We start from the raw sequence: 19292 nt of genomic DNA on the forward strand, positions 1-19292 counted from the left end.
GAAAAACACATGATTATTCATTCCCTTTAGAATAGATTGATAAACAAGGCATTAAATGACCCCTGCACTAAAATGTTAAACTTGATAACAACTTACGTCAACGGTAAACCAAAGAATAGACTGATATATAACTTTCATTGTCTAATAACAACAAATTCGATGAATAAACATTGTCTTTATTACGCAACACATGGAGACAAATTTATAGTTACATGAAAGACTGGTCATGTTTATTACATATCAAATTAAAAAACGAAATGATTTTACACACCATGTTCACAGACCGTTCCCGCAAAGTTCACAGGACACGTGCAGGCGTTGTTTTCGCAAGATGCCCCGTTCTGACAAGGATCGTTGGAGCAATCAACTGATAGAAGAAAAAGAGTAATTAGAAATGTTAATGAAGTTAATTATTATCCTCGACTAACACTTTCATACAGGTACGTTGCCGAGGATGATTGAAAAAAATAAATAAATAAAGAGCGAGTTAGCTCCATCTACAACATTTTGTATGGTTTTTTATTGAACTGATGTAGGACAGAGAAAACTAGAAATGTCAGTGACGGAGTGTAATGCTCCCACTTAACTCTTTTATACCCCCATTCAAACGTCGTTCGGAGGGGTTACAACAAAAAAAAGAAAAGAAAAGCTGAAAGTGAACGACCATATCGAAATCCAAGAATAAGGAGCTGTAGATTTGAGACACGGACGTTAAGACGACTGTTGCGGTGATCGTTCTCCTCTCTCCCTGCGGCCTGTTGCAAAGTAGCTTTATATACCCCGGTCACACAGCACTCCATGTCTAAATCACGTACAAAAAGTTATGAAAATCTGGTGGGCGTGGTCGTAAGTGGTAATTTTTTGGTCAATTTTGGTTTGACCGTGCTTTGTACGGGGTATGACCGTTGGCGGCTGTTCCACTGCTGAAGCGCTGCCTAAGGACGGCTAACCACGTCCAGCCACGTGAATGTACGCGAAAAAATCAATTTGTCAGTGATAAGCCGCTAAACACACGCTATTTCCAGTGATACCAACGCGTAACACGCGTCAGATGACCGTGCTCTGCTCGCTAAATTTTCGCGTCTTTAATACCGCGTCTCCCCAAGTCTTAATCACTGCCGGAACACGGATTATTACGTGTGTTTCACGTGTGTTGCACGTCTTTACCACGTGTGCCACCCGTGGTTGTCCGCGGAGCAAAATTTTGAGCAGTTCAAAACTTTTGACCGCGTCCGAAGCCGTTCCGATTTTTCCCCGCGTCCTGCCACGTCTATAAATCGACCGTAGCTCGTCTTAAACTCGACATCAACGCGAACAACATCGTCTGCTTCACGGGAGACCACTTTTAGACGGGTTTTGGCCGTAATTAAGCCGTAAAGCGCTGTGTGACCGGGGCTTAAGATTTCGCGAAGACGCAGCCTACGCAAAGTCCATGGCGCCCCCGTATGTCGTTCGTCATCATTGCGTCAAGTAGCTCTCTGCGTCGTGAATTCCAGTGGACGCTAAAATAGTCCACAACGTGTCGTGAAATCTCTGACGACGTGAGATCAGTTTTGATCAGCAGTCCTGTGCATGCGCAGACAAGGGTTCTCTCTCCCTCTCTTTCTCTCTCTCTCTCTCTCTCTCTCTTCTTTTAACGTCTGCGTCGCAAATCTAAAACTCCCTTTTTTACAAATCTGTGTTTAGTATGCAGCCCATGAATATGATGAAAAAAAGAGAAACAAACAAGAAGTCCACAGTTCTAGCGCTGACCGATTGAACTTTACCTTCATTGCACTCCATCTGAGGAAAGCCATTTCACAATATTGTGATTTGATATCTGAATTGATATTTGATTTGATGTGATTAAAAAAAGTCGACAAATATGGTGGAAGTTACACACCTTCTTCACAAAATGTGCCAATAAAACCGACTGGACATGTACACGCGTTGTTTTGGCAGGTTGCCCCGTTTTCGCAAGGATCATTGGAGCAGTCAACTAGAGTAAAGAGTAAAAGAAAAAAATCCCATGTGATGAGATATTCCTTGTGAAATAAATTGATAAAAAGTAGTAAATAACCCCTGCATTTAAATATAGCCAGGGTGGTTATTAATTACTCGAAACGGCAAACGAAAGACTAGAGTGGTAGGAACTTGAAAGCCACAACATAGTTCTCAGAAGAGCTAAAAAAAAAAACACACGAAAAAAAAACACCAACCACAATTTGGAATATGTTTGAAATACATCAAAACGGATGACCAAGAAACTAACCCTGCTGACACTTTTTGCCATGATAACGAGTCGCCTTGGAGTATCATTTTTTTAGATCAACAGTATAGAATAATGTCGATGGTGCGCGTACAGCTTTTATTCCTGCACCGCCTTCCCCTTTCAAGTAGTGGGGTAAGTAGAACGTTACGTGATGATCAATCGTATCTTAGCAATCATATTTTCCAACAAGCTTCAAGCGATTCACTCTAACATGAATGATCGGTGGCTGCTCCTGTGGTCCAAACTGTCGATTATCGTTAAAGGAGACCTCCGGATGATTTTCAGATTTTTACATTTGAACAACTATAAATTAGTTATACTGAGGACAGAGTTTCAGAATTTGTGATAATTAGGATGAAGAATAAGAATATTTTCTAAAATTTAGAACAAATTGCAATGAACAAGGATGATTACATGGCAGAGTCACCATAAGAATGCATGAGTTGGGGCTAGGAAGCAGAACAAAAGAAGAAGGCATGCATAGATTATACACAGGTGAACGCGCAAGCCAGCGGTATTGTAATGGAACTGCACTGCTACATTTCTGAAATATGTGAACCTCCTATGTCATCATCCTTGTTCAGTGTAATTTGTTTAAGGTTTTTCAAAGCATTGTTTCTCTGCTCAAGAATCACAATAAATTCCACAAATCTATACATGGTGTTGTCGATTTATGTACTACATGATGTGAAATTATGAAAATCGTCTGGAATGTCCCTTTAATCAATCATAAATTAATATGCAGCAACCACTATCGAGTATGCTCTGAGACTATAGAACTTCGGTTGAACCTTACTGGCTAATTTTTCGCATGTTCGTGGTTACCAAGCTGAATATGTGTAATCACAGCGTTATTTCACACATTTCTTCTGCATTGTGAGGATTTTGTAGAACAAAAATTGACACTTCTGAAGGGATATGAGAAGTCTGTTTCAGATTGTCAGATTACAGCCACACCGATGAATAAACATTTTGTTATAGAACGCACAAAGAATGAACATACGTGTACACGTTTCACATTGATCATATCTAGTCAAATAACGAAATTACTGTACACACCATGTTCACAGACCGTTCCAGCAAAGTTCACAGGACACGTGCAGGCGTTGTTTTCGCAAGATGCCCCGTTCTGACATGGATCGTTGGAGCAATCAACTGATGGAAGAAAAAGAGTAATTAGAAATGTTAATGAAGGTAATAATTATCCTCGCCTAACAATTTCATGCAGGTACGTTGCCGAGGATGATTAAAAAAAATAAATAAATAAAGAGCGAGTTAGCTCCATCTACAACATTTTGTATGGTTTTTATTGGAAAAAGAATCGACCAACGGTAAGGTCTGATTATTTTCACACTACAGCGACCACATGTGCCAAACATCAAGTCAGGTGCTCATAACTTGAGGAATTTGTATACAACCCACAATATCTCATGCTTTATATAATATATATATATATATATATATATATATATATATACATATACATATATGTACACAGTCAGACAGTGGAAATTCATTAGCACTGTCATCCCTGACGAAGGGGGAGGCCCCCGAAAATTCGGATTTTGTATTAAAATCAAGGCAATTGGCATTTAATGCATTCCTCTATATTGTGACATTGTTATTGATATATATATATATATATATATATATATATATATACAAGAATGAATAAAAATGAAAACTCATTGTTTAACTCTTTTAACATTAAAGTATTCTCGAGTCCGGATTAGCGGTGTCATGCCGTCGACTCTAGCAAAAGGCAAAACACTCTGTCCTTCGGATAGGACATTCAATGGTGGTCCCTGGTGTGAGGGAATGACGACTCCTCAATGTAGGCCTACATTTTGCCGTATATGAGATCTCGCTTTATCCATTCATTGCAAAGAGCAGGGCGCATGACTCGGTAAAGTGTTCCCATCTCACATCCAACCGGACTCTATGGAAGACCCGGTAGAAACTTAGGAAAATATGTAAATGAGGATGAATCCTAGGAAGATATGCAAATTTCTGGCTTAGGAAGAAGTTGGTATTCTAGAATGTTCTTACGAAAGAACTTTAGGAAGATATTAGGAAAGCCCAAACCCTACGTTGAATGTACAATGTATAGGACTGCATAGTTTAAGATATAGTGAGATGCAAAACATCGTCACGAGCGCTTGTCATTTACTGCGTGCAATTGTGATTAGGTATTTTATATGCACGAAATAGGCATGAAAATGGGGCTATGTACTAAGTTTCATGATGATACCTTGAGTTGCTTCCAAGATATGGAGGAAGAAGTAAAACTTCTTTTACACTTGACCTTTGACCTTTACTATTTTGCCTAAAGCTTTCCCAGAGAATCTGTATTGGGTAATACACGTATTATACACTAAACATTAAGAAAATGCCTTCAGGTATTGCATAGATATGAGAGAAATAGTAAAATTTTAAGAAGTTGACCATGACCTTTGATCCTTGACTATGAACCCATTACCCCAAATTCCCAAGACTGAGAATTACTTTCAGGCAAAACATGCACACATAGGCGCTACTAATTTCTATGAAGATACCTCAAACCACTTCCCAGAAATGGAGAAAAAAAGTAAAATGATAGCATTTTTACTCAAACTTTTATTGGGTAATGCAAGCATACACCAAGTTTCAAGAAAATATCTTCAAGCATTGCATAATAGATATGCGGGAAATACTAAAATTTTGAGCTTTTAACCCTGAACTTTGATATTTGACCTTGAACATGTGCACCAAAAGTTGGCAGGTACATCGAGATAAGAGAATGATATAACTGTACTATCGAGGACAAAGATATTGTAGAAAACATTTGGGGTATAATGATAAAAAAAAGAAAAAAAATGCTTCTAAGGGAAAGGGACTAAAGAGCAGAAGAGTTTTGATGAAAACCAAAAACAAAGGATATGAATGTAAATTTAGAGAAAGCAGCAATATACACTGTAAGTAGAATACATCAGTGAAAGTTTGAGGAAAATCGAACAATTCATAAGATGGGTTCTTTTCGTGGTAAATTAAATTTTGTGGAAATCTCCACACATTTGCTCTATTTTATTGTCCATCATGACGTCATGAGCTGTAGTGGTGGCTGTACCAAGACTTTAAAGATTCATAACTTATTCATTCCCCAAACTTTCTCTAATGTGGTACTGGCCTTGCTGCTTTCACTCAACAACAAGTGATCAAAAGTGCAAAAAGGAAGAGGAAATAACGCACCGTGCTCACAGAGTGTTCCTAAGAAACCCACAGGACACGTACAAGCATTGTTTTCGCAAGTTCCCTCGTTCTGGCACGGAGTGTTGGCGCAGTTCACTGACGCGAAAAACAAATGGGAAAACAGACACACCAGCATGGGGTAGATAATGTAATCACTCATAAAACAAAAAAGGAAATGATATTATAATACATTACACAACTGACAGCGAAAATACATCAAGACTAATGGAACACGAACGATCAAATAAAGATATACAAATATCTTTGATATAATGAAAACAGAATGGAAGTTACATACTTCTTTTTTCTTCTTTGCCATTTGCGATTGATAAAAAACAAGGAAAAGTAGAAATTACGCGGTGCGTATGTCCCCGCCGGAAGTAGCATTTAGTAGCAAAATGTACAATATAGGTAAGAAGATGAAGGTCAAAGGTCAAAGAAGTCAAAGGTCAAAATTGTATGTAGAAGTTTTGAAGCCCTCACCTAGTGCAATCACATAAAGCAAACGGAATTGAAATCGGGTTACAAATGGCGAAGGAGTAGCATTTTGTAGCAAAATGAACAATATAGGTCAAAAATCAAGGTCAAAGGTCAAAGAAGTCAAAGGTCAAAATTCTGTGTAGAAGTTTCGAAGCCCTCACCTAGTGCCATCACATAAAGCAAACGGAATCAAAATCGGGTTAGAAATAGCGAAGGAGTAGCATTTTGTAGCCAATGTACAATATAGGTCAAAAATCAAGGTCAAAGGTCAAAGAAGTGAAAGGTCAAAATTCTGTGTAGAAGTTTCGAATCCCTCACCTAGTGCCATCATATAAAGCAAACGGAATCAAAACCGGGTTAGAAATGGCGAAGGAGTAGCATTTTAAAGCAAAATGTACAATATAGGTCAAAGGTCAAGGTCAAAGGTCACAACTGAAATTCTGTACAGAAGTTTCAAAGCTCCCATGTAGTGCTATCATATAAAGCAAACAGAATCAAAATCGGGTTAGAAATGGCGAAGGAGTAGCATTTTGAACATTTTGATCACACACGGACGCACACACGGACGGACGGACACACGGACGGACACACACACGTACGGAGCCCGTTTCATAGTCCCCTGCTCGAACTCGTTCGGCGGGGACAAAAAAAAAAATGAGAAGGATGAATTAAGTCATTTAGCGTTTAAACAGCTAGTGCCAGAGCTTATCTCCGTTTCGCAATGTAATGTAAACTCCACTTCTCTCTGCTCCGCCATAGACGTTATTGCACGTGGGTGATTATTTTCCGTTTCTTTACTTTTTATCCACTTGTGCACTGGCAAAGAGAAAGAAAATTCCAAACTGTGGATAGGAGTAAGGTTAGGGTGAAGCGTATATTGTTTTGTATGGATTTATTGTGTTCTGTCACGACTGTTCAAGAACAATACTAACCCCCCCCCCCCAGAAAAAAATAAATAAATAAACAAATAAAAAAAGAAAAAGAAAAGGTGCTGGAAAAAAAAATCCAAGGTTTGATCACAGAAACTCACCTAACTCGCAGAACGTTCCAGTGAATGCAGTAAGACATCTGCACGAAGCGGGATTACACGTTGCTCCATTTTGACAAGGGTTGTTCTCACAGTCGACTGTATAGGGGATATGCATAACACACAAGATATTTATCCTTTTTGTTTTTGTAATTCACTTCAATCTGTTTCCAGCAAACAAAAAGCAATACATTATAAAAAAATAATAATAAAATAAACACATACACACACACACACACATGCACAATCTGCGCATGGCAAATTGTCGTTAACGTACTTCCCAGCACAGGGCAGATAAATGTCAACTATATATATATATATATATATCAAATTCAGGTAAAATACTTAAAAACTGAGGGAGGTAGCTCAAAACCACTTTCACGCATTTTTGTAAAGCTTATATTAAAAATGTTGCCATGGCAACAGATTTTGCTGTTACCATGAAAACATAAGGTTCGACATTTGACGAAAGATGAAGTTTGCAGATTATAGCGGTCACAAGTGTCAAATTTCAAGTAAGATAACTTAAAACATAGGGAGTCAGCTCAATCCACAAACGCATATTATATTTTCCTAATATAATTTACATTTAAAAACTGTTGTTGCTATGACCGATCGACCGCCCGGCCATCCGACCTCAGAGTGATCTCTATACCCCCATGCACACTATGTAGGGTACGAACTATCGCAATCTATCGTTACATCTCCAGGGACCTGTTTTATGAAGAGTTAAAATTGATTATAGTTGATTTCAACTGTAAGTCCATGGCAGCCTGCGTGGTAAGGGAATTTAAAATCAATTTTATCTTTTGATAAAACGGGGCCCAGATCTACAGGTCTACAACACCTCAGGCTATCTCCTCTATACACGTAGCACAACACTCGGCTACATTCAGCCAAGGAGGTACCTCCTTGACTCAACGGCGCCCGTAGCACTCTACACTTCACCCTATATAAACTCCCTCTTCCCCCTCCCCCTCAAAAAAAAAAAAAAAAAAATCCCCGCATCCCCCCCCCCCCCCCGCTATCAGCCATCAGGTCATGAATCAGAGAGCTCCGAAGCGTGTCGCATGGTTGCAACAAGTTGCAGATCGGTTGAGAAGTTTATTCAAGATGTCAAACACTCAATAGGGGCTACAGACCCCTCCCCTACACACACACACACACACACACACACACATACTAAACTTTTTTTTTTTTGCTAGTCAAATAAAAAAAAAAACTAGAAATGTCGCTATGGCGACTGATGCCTCCGCCATAATGCATGATTCTCCCAATAGGCGTATAGTACAATGTCTTCACAATGTGTGATCCATGATAGTTTCACATAATTGGCAAAATATTGAAATGACAGGTTTGTCAGAAATGTCTTGAACTGGGTTTGCTTTACTTTTTTAAGAATGCAGGTACACATATATGGGAAATTGAGAATTTTTACTTGAATTCTGACAGACCTTTTTATAAGTTTATGCATTGAGTAATTTCCAAGGTATGAAGAAAGAGTGTAATGGATTTTTTTTTTCGGGGGGGGAGGCATTGAAACCTGGCCTTTGACCCTTAACCTTTGACCTTTGATCTTCTGGCTGGAAATTTCCCAGAGAATCTCCATTAGGTAATGCATGTATTAATTTTTGAAACTAATAATGCAAGCATTGAATAATCTAGTACATGAGGGAAATAGTAAAATTTTGAGGAGATGACCTTGACCTTTGACCCCTGACTATTGACCCATGACCCCTAAATTCCCTAGATAATTCCTGCCAGTCAGTACATGCGTATGTACCAAGTTCCACGAAGATACATTGAACCATTTGCGAGAAAAGTGATATTGCAACATTTTCACCTAACCTTTGACCTTTTGACCTTTGACCTTATGACATGAAACTCTCTCTGGAGAATCTCTACGCAGTAGAACATGTCCACACCAAGTTTCAAGAAAATACCTCTGGGCATTGCATAGATATGGAGGAAATTGCAACATTTGTAGCATTTGACCTTGACCGTTTGACCTTTGACCTCTTGCCAATGTCACTAAAATCTACTCAACTAATTGTCCTATCATATATCATCCTTGGACCAAGTTTGGTGAAAGCTGCTTCATCCAGTTTTGAGTTATCACGTAAACAGATAAATTTTAGGATTTGACCTTGATCTTTGACCTTTGACCTCTGTCCGATTTCACTGAAAAACTAATCAAGTAATTGTCCCATTATGCATCATCCTCCAAGAAAGTTTGGTGAAATTTGCTCTATCCAGTCTTGAGTTATCACGTAAACGGATACAATTTCATGATTTGACCTTGACCTTTGACCTTTAGCCGATTTCACCAAAATCTAATCAAATAATTGCCCCATCATACTTCATACTTGGACCAAGTTTGGTAAAATTCCAGTAAATATTACTCAAGTTATCGCGTAAACGAAAGCGGACGGACGGACGGACGGACGTACGTACGAACGGACGGACGGACGGACGGACAACCCGAAAACATAATGCCTCCGGCACCACTTCGTGGCGGAGGCATAAAAAGAGAGGGAAGAAAAAATATAATTAATTTCCACGGGTTCCTTTTTTCTAGGCTAAACGGAGGGGGGGGGGGAGAAAGAGAAACGTCACCATTGACGTTGACCCCCTCCCTTTAGGCCAACAGTCCCACCCCCCTCCCATTCTGAAAACAAAAACAAACACCAAACAAAATTGTATCACGTAAACGGATACAATTTCATGATTTGACCTTGACCTTTGACCTTTGACCTTTAGCCGATTTCACCAAAATCTAATCAAATAACGTAAACGGATACAATTTCATGATTTGACCTTGACCTTTGACCTTTGACCTTTAGCCGATTTCACCAAAATCTAATCAAATAATTGCCCCATCATACTTCATACTTGGACCAAGTTTGGTAAAATTCCAGTAAATATTACTCAAGTTATCGCGTAAACGAAAGCGGACGGACGGACGGACGGACGGACGTACGTACGGACGGACGGACGGACGGACGGACAACCCGAAAACATAATGCCTCCGGCACCACTTCGTGGCGGAGGCATAAAAAGAGAGGGAAGAAAAAATATAACACCCATTAATTTCCACGGGTTCCTTTTTTTCTAGGCTAAACGGAGGGGGGGGGGAGAGAAAGAGAAACGTCACCATTGACGTTGACCCCCTCCCTTTAAGCCAACAGTCCCACCCCCTCCCATTCTGAAAACAAAAACAAACACCAAACAAAGCGTTCTGCGGCCCCTGCTTATTATGCCATTTGAATTTATATGTTTTGGTGTCAACCTCCTGTGTGCCTCATTAATCTGAGAAGGCAATGCATGAGCGCGTCTGGAAAACACTCTGCTTTCAAAGCCATGTAACTTATTTGTAAGAAATGGTTACTTAAGTATGTTAGACATGCAGTGAGCAAAGTTGTAGAGAACAAAAAGCCACGCTTTGCGGTGATGTAAATCTAAAGTTGCCCTGCTCAGCTGTCTGATGTACGTAAGTCAATATCAGTCAATGGTTAAGAAAGACAAGGACACCGATATGTTTTGTATCACATGAAGAAGTGATAGATGAATGATTATTTGAATGATTACCATGGTTGATGAATAAATCGCAATCGTGTTGCGCAACAAATCATGTCGTAAATGCATTCGCTGATGGACGCAGGCAGGTATTTTCAGAATGTTTTCGGTATAACCAGCGGGGGGGGGGGGACTGCCAATGGATAAACCCAACTTAATATTCCTGCATTCTTTCATAATTATGCGTAATTTTCTTACATTAGAAAAAAAACACAAACAAAAGACATTTTTTTTTCTTCATAAACACAGTACACTTTTGTACATTCCTATGAATTTAATTCCTTTGCCACTTCAGGACTTAATGTGGAATGTAATCAAAATATAGGCCTATAGTACGAATATCTGGAGAAACCATTTTATTCGTTTTATGGTGTACCCGTACACACGTAACATGTTTATGAAGAATTACATTTTTGTATTGCTCATGCAAAAAAAAAAAAAATGTACAGAAGGACACAAGAAATAAGCAAGATAGATAGATAACATTTTTACTAATTTAACCTGTGGTGAAATATTAAAGGATAGTTACCCTGCTGACAAAGAACGCCAGTGAAGAACTCGGTACAGATGCAGGCGTTGTCCCAGCAACTGCCCCCATTTTCACATGGCTCGAGAGTGCAGTTCACTTGGAAGGAAGAGAGAGAACATTATATTAAGTATGGGGATAAAAAGAATTACAGAAAAGGCTTCGAAGTCAGATACTAAACAAGAAGTGTACCATTGACCAGAGGGAACTCTGGAAGAAGACATGTGGAAAGAGTTTGACATTGACATGAAGGGAGGATTGAAAGTACGATACTAGTATGTAGGCCTGCAAATTTGTTGTTTTTCTCAACAAGCGTATTAGATAAAGGTTTGTTTGTTTGTTTTGTTTGCTTTGGTTGGTTGTTTGTTTGTTTGTTTGTTTGTTTGTGCCGGCAGGGAGTGTTATATTTTGGTACAGCTTGTAAATATTTTTTTTTTTTCGTTCCGTTCTCATTTTCTCTTCGCTACTTTCTGCTTCTCAATCGATAGTCCAGCTTGAACTGTATCAAGTCTTCTCGTTTTTTTTTTTCAGTATTTTTTTTTCCATTGTGATATTTGTTATTCTACATCAAACATAGTTCATCTAAACTCATAATACATCATAATGTTTCAAACAGAGCACTTTGAAAAACAGGCAATGAAATATCGTAACTCAGACCATCATATCATACATAAACTAGAACTATCACTCAATGTGATTAAGACACCCACCTTACACTGAGCGAGTTAGCTCAACTTGCAATGATTATTTCATATGCTTTTTATTGAAAAAAGCAAAACAAGTACCATGACATTGTATTGTTCAACACTGAATATATGTATAATTGGCTCACTCAGTCACATGCAGAAAAGAGCGATGCGATTGATATGCAATACCGCTTATAGATCACACACTGTTATCTTGTTTAAAGAAAACCGCATTCTTAAGATTACTGATTTATATCGTCTTCAGCTGGGTTGTTTTACTAGTATGTACAATGTAGAAATTAACGCTACCCCTGCTGCATTTAAGGAAATGTTTCGAAAAAATAATGTTACACATAATTACTCAACAAGGCGGCATGCGAATGACTATCATCTTCCTAAAAACAGAACTAGTTTTGGCAACAGAAATTTCATGTTTACTGGTCCTAAGCTTTGGAATTCCTTCGATCGTTCACTGAAACAAGCTCAGAGCTTACATAGCTTTAAGTATAAGCTCAATTTTTTTTTTTCTTGATCAGATAAGTATTAAAGGGGAAGGCTAGTAACTGATCAGTGGGAATCAGTGGAAATGCTGGGAGATGATTGTTCCAATCCTTATGGGATTCATTCAAGAGTTCATTGTATATCTATTGTTGTGTGAAAATGATTTGCTTCAGAATGGTCTCATATTCAAGTAATGTGCAGTTTAATGCTTCCAGGTTAGCGTCCCTGGTCAGTGACGGAGCATTAATCTGCACATTACTTGAATATGAGACCGTTCTGAAGCAAATCATTTTCACACAACAATAGATATACAATGAACTCTTGAATGAATCCCATAAGGATTGGAACAATCACCTCCCAGCATTTCCACTGATTCCCACTGATCAGTTACTAGCCTTCCCCTTTAATAAACAGTTTTATGGTAATTAAATGTATGTATATTTCAACCAATGTTTTCTAGAAGTGCTTTCATTAAGTATACTCGGAAGGTTATCTTCTGTTTCATTCAATATTCTAATGATATATAATGTACACTGTAAACACTTTGTACATAAACCTGTACTTTGTAACATCACATGACTTATTGTATAAAATGCAGCAAACGATATGTGGCTTTTTGCTTCCACAAAAGATTCGATTTCAGGTTACCATTGTACGGTTCATAATTGTGCCCTTGTAAATAATGTATATATGGTGTTTTTGTTATTCCACTCCGCCTTATCTTTGATATTATTTTGTCTATAATCTGTAGGGGGACTACATTTAACAAGCAGTGCTTCTAAGTAGTCCCCTCCACATTTGTACATGTTGTAATTTTATCTCAAAATATCACGATATTTTGTATACAATATACCCTGTATAGTTATGATATAATTGTAATGTCCACTATGTGTTATACCCTGTATATTTATGATATAATGTCCACTACAATGTATGTGGAATATGAATAAATTTCATTTAATTTCATTTCAAATTTCATTTCATTTCACATGTGCCATAACTCAAGTCAAGTGCTCAAAACCTGAGTGAGCAAAGTACAGTAATCAGCAATGTCTGTTATTTTCATTAAAAATGCTTTTGCTACTGCAAACAATGTTTGATAATAAGAAAAAATGAAATTTGCACAACTATATAGCATAGCTGTCACATGTGCCAAATTTCAAGACAAATGCTCAAAAGCTGCGGAAGTTACGTGAATTCACAATATCATTGTATGATTTTCATTCAAAATATGCTGTTACCATGGCAACACATTTTCCAACATGACGAAAGATCAATTTTTGCACGGCTAGGATATAATAGTGGTAAAAAAAATGTGCCAAATTTGAAGTCAAATGCTAAAACAAAACTGAGTTAGCTGAATTCAAAATTTTTATAATTTTCATTCAAAATATGCTGTTATCATGGCAACACGTTGTTCAACAATGACAGATGAATGAATTTACACATGTACGTACTATAGCAGTCACATGTGCCAAATTCCAAGCCAAATGCTCAAAGACTGAGGGAGATATCTGAATCCACAGTATTTTTATATGATTTTCATTCGGAATACGTTGTTACAGTGGCAACGCATTGTTCAACAATGACGAAAAATTAAGTTTGCACGTTCTGCTTACCATAGCGGTCACACGTGTCAAATTTCAAGCCATATGCTCAAAGACTGAGGGAGTTAGATGAATCTACAATATTTTTGTATTCCTTTTAGCGAAAAATTTTGTTACCACGGAAACGCATTGTTCAACATCGACAGATGTGTTCTGCACATGTACATACTGTAGTATATGGTCACATGTGCCAAAATTTAAGTCAAATACAGTAATCAAAAAACTCAGCGAGTTAGGCCAATCCACATATTTTTGTATGATTGGTATAAAAAACTGCTGTTGCCATGGCAACAGAATTATTCATAAACAAAAAGGCGTCCTAAACAACTGCAGACTGCATTGATCGTATACCCCAAACTTCATTTGAATTGCTATAAAACTGTTGTTCGATTGTAAGATCGCATCTCCACTAGCGCTGGTTGCAGAATGTTGGGTTGTACGAGTGAGTCATGGGTTGACTATGGTCATGGATAAACAAGCACATTTACCGTGGCCCGGATTCTGGAAAATGCCTTACCGAACTCGCAGCGCTCCCCTTTAAACTCTGGTTTGCACAGACAAAAGAAGTTGTCCTCCAATTCGATGCATGTCACTGCATTCATGCATGGCCATGAACAACAGAACTCTGCTGCATGGTAGAATCACAGAGAAAGGACTATACAATGTATATGAGTGTATATGAATACCTATTATATATACATACAATTATATCACTGTATATTATATACATACATACATGTGGTCACGTAAGGAGTCAGTACATGTTAATTATTACTATATTAAGGAGAAACCTGACATTAAGGAGACAAACTTGTCTCCTTAATGTTTTCAAACTATATTATATCCCATTCATTCCATGTTAAAGCTGAAATTTTCCCTACACTGTCGCCCATATTAAAGCTGGATTCAGAGTTATTATACATTTCATGATTATGTCTTGATTGGATACACAAAAACCATGTTAACATAAAATACAAGGTCCTATTCCAGACATGGCAGGTAATGACATACTGACACATAATGGCAGTTAACAAGTTGTACATCAGTAATAGTGTACACACACAATAATGTTTTTTTGATAATTGAAAAAATTATCACAAAAAATCCAACAAATAATACACATTTCTCCAGTTTTAACACATATTTGCAATTTCAAGTCTAGTGTCATTCCAACAAAATGATTCTTTAATATCCCACGATTCATATCACATTACAAAGTCATTTGTCCCAGAGGCGTTTCATGAAGCTTTTTGTCGGACAAATCGGTCGGGCAAATTTGCTCCCAGCCAATCAGATGCAAAGATTTCAGTATAGCTGTACAAAGTTTCTCATTAGGACCGGGACTGCCGTAGAAAATTTTTTGACAGTTCGAAAATTTCACCCACCATCCACGGCAATCACGGCCTGTCGCGTCTGCCTATCCCATTCCACCGCTTGTCTGACGCCCATCCCGTTTTGTCCATGTTGGCCTGTAACGCGACTGCCGTGGACGCCGGGAACACTGTGTAAACGCAGCATTAACTGTGTTCTTTCAAGGAAAGTGAAATCACTTACGTGGAATGTCACTGTTTATTTCAAAACCATACAGTTCAGAGGAGAGAGGTAACGGCGGGTCATTGTTCGTAGCTTGTAACTCTGTGACGAAGGCAATCTCTTCCCCAGATGTTGTATCGATGGCACCGAGACCACCACGAGCCGTGTCGGTCCAGTACAGCACATCTTCGACCTTGTCGATTGCGTGCGGGCGCGACGATGTCGAGTTGTCTTCGTAGAGAGTCACGGGCCACTTGCCCGTCTTCAGTGATGATTAGATTTTTAGAGAGATGCACAATAAATCGTGGTTATGAATTTGCATAACAAGGACGGCGATTATACGTGGGAAAACGTCCTTAAGCCCCAGTCACATATAAACACATTTCCTAACGGATCTACATGGCGATCCCCGGATCACGCTGGCGATGGTCAAGGGAGTTTCAGGATAGTTTCGCCCCGGATAGAGAGTCGACGAGCGTTAATGACACACGCGGCATCAATACGGCAGCTACATGGATAAGGCCGGACCAGCACGGCATCTACACGGCATATACACGGCATCTACACGGCGCTTTATACACTGACTATTTCGGACCATTCCGGCAACCACATGATCCATGCCGGAAGAGCACGGCTTCCACACGGACCTTCAGGGCGTCAACACGGACCAATGCGGCAGCTACACGTACCACGCCGGCAGACGAAAATCTGCCATAAAAAGCCAGCTGAGTTTGGATTTTCATTAATCTTCCTTTCGTTCTCGGCACGTAGGGACCGTGTAACACCTGTAATACCGTGTTTGAACGTGATGGTCTGTGTAGTTGCCGTGTGACTGCCGTGTAGGTTCATGTAGCTGACTTGATGATCCACGATGGTCCTTGGACTGCCAAGGATACCCATGGGCGCCTACGTACGATCGTTCCAGACAGCCACACGGACCTTCACGGCAACTACACGGCAGCCACACGGACCATCCTTGATTGCTCTGCCAACACGGCAGCCTGCGGATAACGCCGGATATTTTTGACCTCCAAAAACTGCCGTGCTGGCCTCCCAGACGTCCACCACGGCCCTATACGGATCTCCATGGACCGCCACGGATGCCCAGGGCGTCTACATCCGATCACCCCGGATCACCCCGGATCAGACGCATCCCGGGTGATGCAGCATGTCTTGTGACTTGGGCTTTCCTACAAGTGGTATCCATCTGCGCCAATGATATCTGCGGTTATAGTTCGTTAGTTATCCGAACGGTTGTTAAAGGCGAAACATAGTTCTGATACGCCTGCAAAATTGTCAAAATAATTTCGCCCCAAATGTACACGTATGCCTAAGAAATGTGTGAAATAATGCTGTAAACCCACAAGACATTCTTTGGGTAATGACGAAAATGCAAAATATTAACCAAAATGTTCGCATCTCAGAACTTACCCGATCGGGGTCAGGCTAACTCGGACTCGGGAACAACTCGGCTTTGATGGCGGGGCCGAGTTGTCCCTCTGGATTTTACAATGTTTTACTATGGGAGCGCTTCGCGTTCTGGCTGGTCGCAGTTAAGGGCCGAGTTGATACAACGCGCGCATCAAAGAACCTCTGGCGTCTACAGAATAATGGCGATCACGAATTGCGTATAAATTGTCTGAAATAGGGCCGAGATGTCCTTGAGACGGAGTTACTTCTGGAATAAAAGTCGGTTTACCGACTTTTATATTTTAGAGATCGTTTACACCGGCTTTTGGGCCGGCCTAAAAGTCGGTGTAAACGCACGCTGGCCCAAATGCGGCATCAAATTTGGACCTGCATTTGGACAAGCTCTGGAGGTTGTCTCGGACCGGCACTGGGCCGACTTATTCTCGGTGTAAACGCACGCTGGCCCAAATGCGGTACCAAATGCGAGTCCCGCTTCCCTTCCGCAGCGATCGTTACGTAATTGCGTAATGATATGAGTGCTTTAAATATATCGTGCATGCTGTCTTGTCTTGTCTTGAAGTAGCGGAGAATTCTGTCCTGCAATGTCTCACAATGTTTCATCTCTGTATTTTTTTTCCTCACTCCAGAAAAGTTGTGCATGGGTAAGGATCGTGAGAAACTGTGAAATTGGTTTTTGTTGGGTAGTGGCGGTGATGTGACGTTATTTGTGATTTGAATTATCCCAAAATTTATGCTCTGTCTCGGACAAAATAGTCATTACATCCCCAGGTATTCAGTTTCATGTTAGTAAAAGTGATCGTGACGAAGATGAAAATAATTTTGTGTAACGTTAGGCCTATACTCCTGAACTGATTGAGGTTGGATGAAACCGCGGCTAGCAAAGCACTGAAGGATTACGAATAGTGACATTTTAAAATATTATGAAAAAAAAAATGTATAGGTCTAGGTGCTATGCTAGAACGTCAGTGCTAAAATTAAGGATTGACTTTCCAAGCCACTCCATTCAATTTCAATAGATTTCTATGTAGACTAGACACTAAAGTATTTTCTATTAGCAGTTAACCAATGGAAAATGAGAAGTTTTTCAGCAAAAAATAAAAAATAAAATAAATAAAATAATGAAATAAAAAAAATGGATAAATGAGAATTCTATTGAGATGGAACGCTTTCATGCCCTTCCTTGACAGGCTAGGGCTAGATGAATACAGAAAACTGCATTCAGTCCTCACTGCAAATGATAATTTCATTCCTGCAGGAAGACCTCAGTCTAATAAAGTGTATGAATTCTTCATTAGGAATTCTTCATTTTAAGAAAATAGCGGTCTTTATGTTGTGTGTGTGTGTGTTTGTTTGTTTGTTTGTTTGTTTGTTCATTTTCCATCTGTGAAGATGGCTGGATAGCCCATATTCAGCTATGTTAAGCTGGTCTTCCATGGGGTCCAGTTGGATGTGAGGTGGGACCACTTCACCGGGTGAAACACCCTGCTCTTTGCGATGAATGAATGAAGCGGGTTCTTTTACGTGCATGAGTTGTTACTCTCTCATACACGGGACCTCCATTTTATGTCCTATCCGAGTGTGTGTTGTCTTGTCTTGGTTGAGTCGGCATACGCAGAGTAGCTGTACTCCGCCAACTTTACTGACTTATTGTGGTCTGCGAGCAAGGCGGACACTGTTTACTAGGCATTTTTATTCGTTAATTTTGCAATTTGAATGAGTCCAGGGAGAGCGCCGCTACCGTCAGAATATTTATATATAGGCCGGCCCAAATTCTCGGTGCAAACGCACACCGAGTACCGCAATTTGGGTCGGCCCTGAGTCGGCCCTGGGCCGGCCTAAAAGTGGTCAGGCGGTGTAAACGGGGTCTTAGTGATCGTGAATTCTGTAATCTCATTGGTCTATCACGTAATTGATAGAATACCGTATTACCTGTGTTACTCAGACCAACCACTGAATATTTCCCGTATTCCGTGAATAAGGTCATATTTTTCGCATGCGCTAAATCCGCCACTGAATATTTTCCGTATTCCGTGATATGACGCCATGATATTACACAGTTAGCTGCGCGTGTACATATGCGCGCATGATCAGCTCGCGAGAGGTAAATCAACATGGCTGACAGCCGGCGATTTCAACATCATTCACGAGAGGAAATCAGCGAGAAGAAGGTTAGTGAAATCCTGGATTGTCATGTGTAACTTTACCAACGAGATTACACTACAGAATTCATGTAGATCTACACTTAAAAAGATAAAATCGTTACCCCCTGCTTGTTCTCACGAAATACGGGAAATATCTACGGTCTGGTGCCATATTCCATTCGGCCTCCGGTCTCATGGAATATGGCACCAGACCGTAGATATTTGCCCGTATTTCATGAACAAGCAGGGGGCCACTAATTTCATTTTTTATCTCAAACACACCGAAACAACCCATCATCCCGGCA

General features: G+C 39.7%; 1 protein-coding gene across 1 annotated transcript in view; it reads right to left on the bottom strand.

The window, feature by feature from the left end:
- The window catches only part of LOC140226545 (uncharacterized), a 125202-nt gene that overhangs the window by 49959 nt on the left and 55951 nt on the right, over positions 1–19292 (bottom strand). Inside the window, exons 7-14 of the mRNA XM_072306996.1 lie at positions 15437–15677; positions 14400–14510; positions 11092–11187; positions 6990–7085; positions 5480–5575; positions 3311–3406; positions 1883–1978; positions 272–367 (exon numbers count right to left, since the gene is read on the bottom strand). Coding sequence (XP_072163097.1) covers positions 272–367; positions 1883–1978; positions 3311–3406; positions 5480–5575; positions 6990–7085; positions 11092–11187; positions 14400–14510; positions 15437–15677 — 928 coding nt within the window. The remainder of the gene's footprint in view (positions 1–271; positions 368–1882; positions 1979–3310; positions 3407–5479; positions 5576–6989; positions 7086–11091; positions 11188–14399; positions 14511–15436; positions 15678–19292) is intronic.

The sequence above is a fragment of the Diadema setosum genome, chromosome 3 (genome assembly GCF_964275005.1).
Source record: "Diadema setosum chromosome 3, eeDiaSeto1, whole genome shotgun sequence".
NCBI lineage: Eukaryota > Metazoa > Echinodermata > Echinoidea > Diadematoida > Diadematidae > Diadema > Diadema setosum.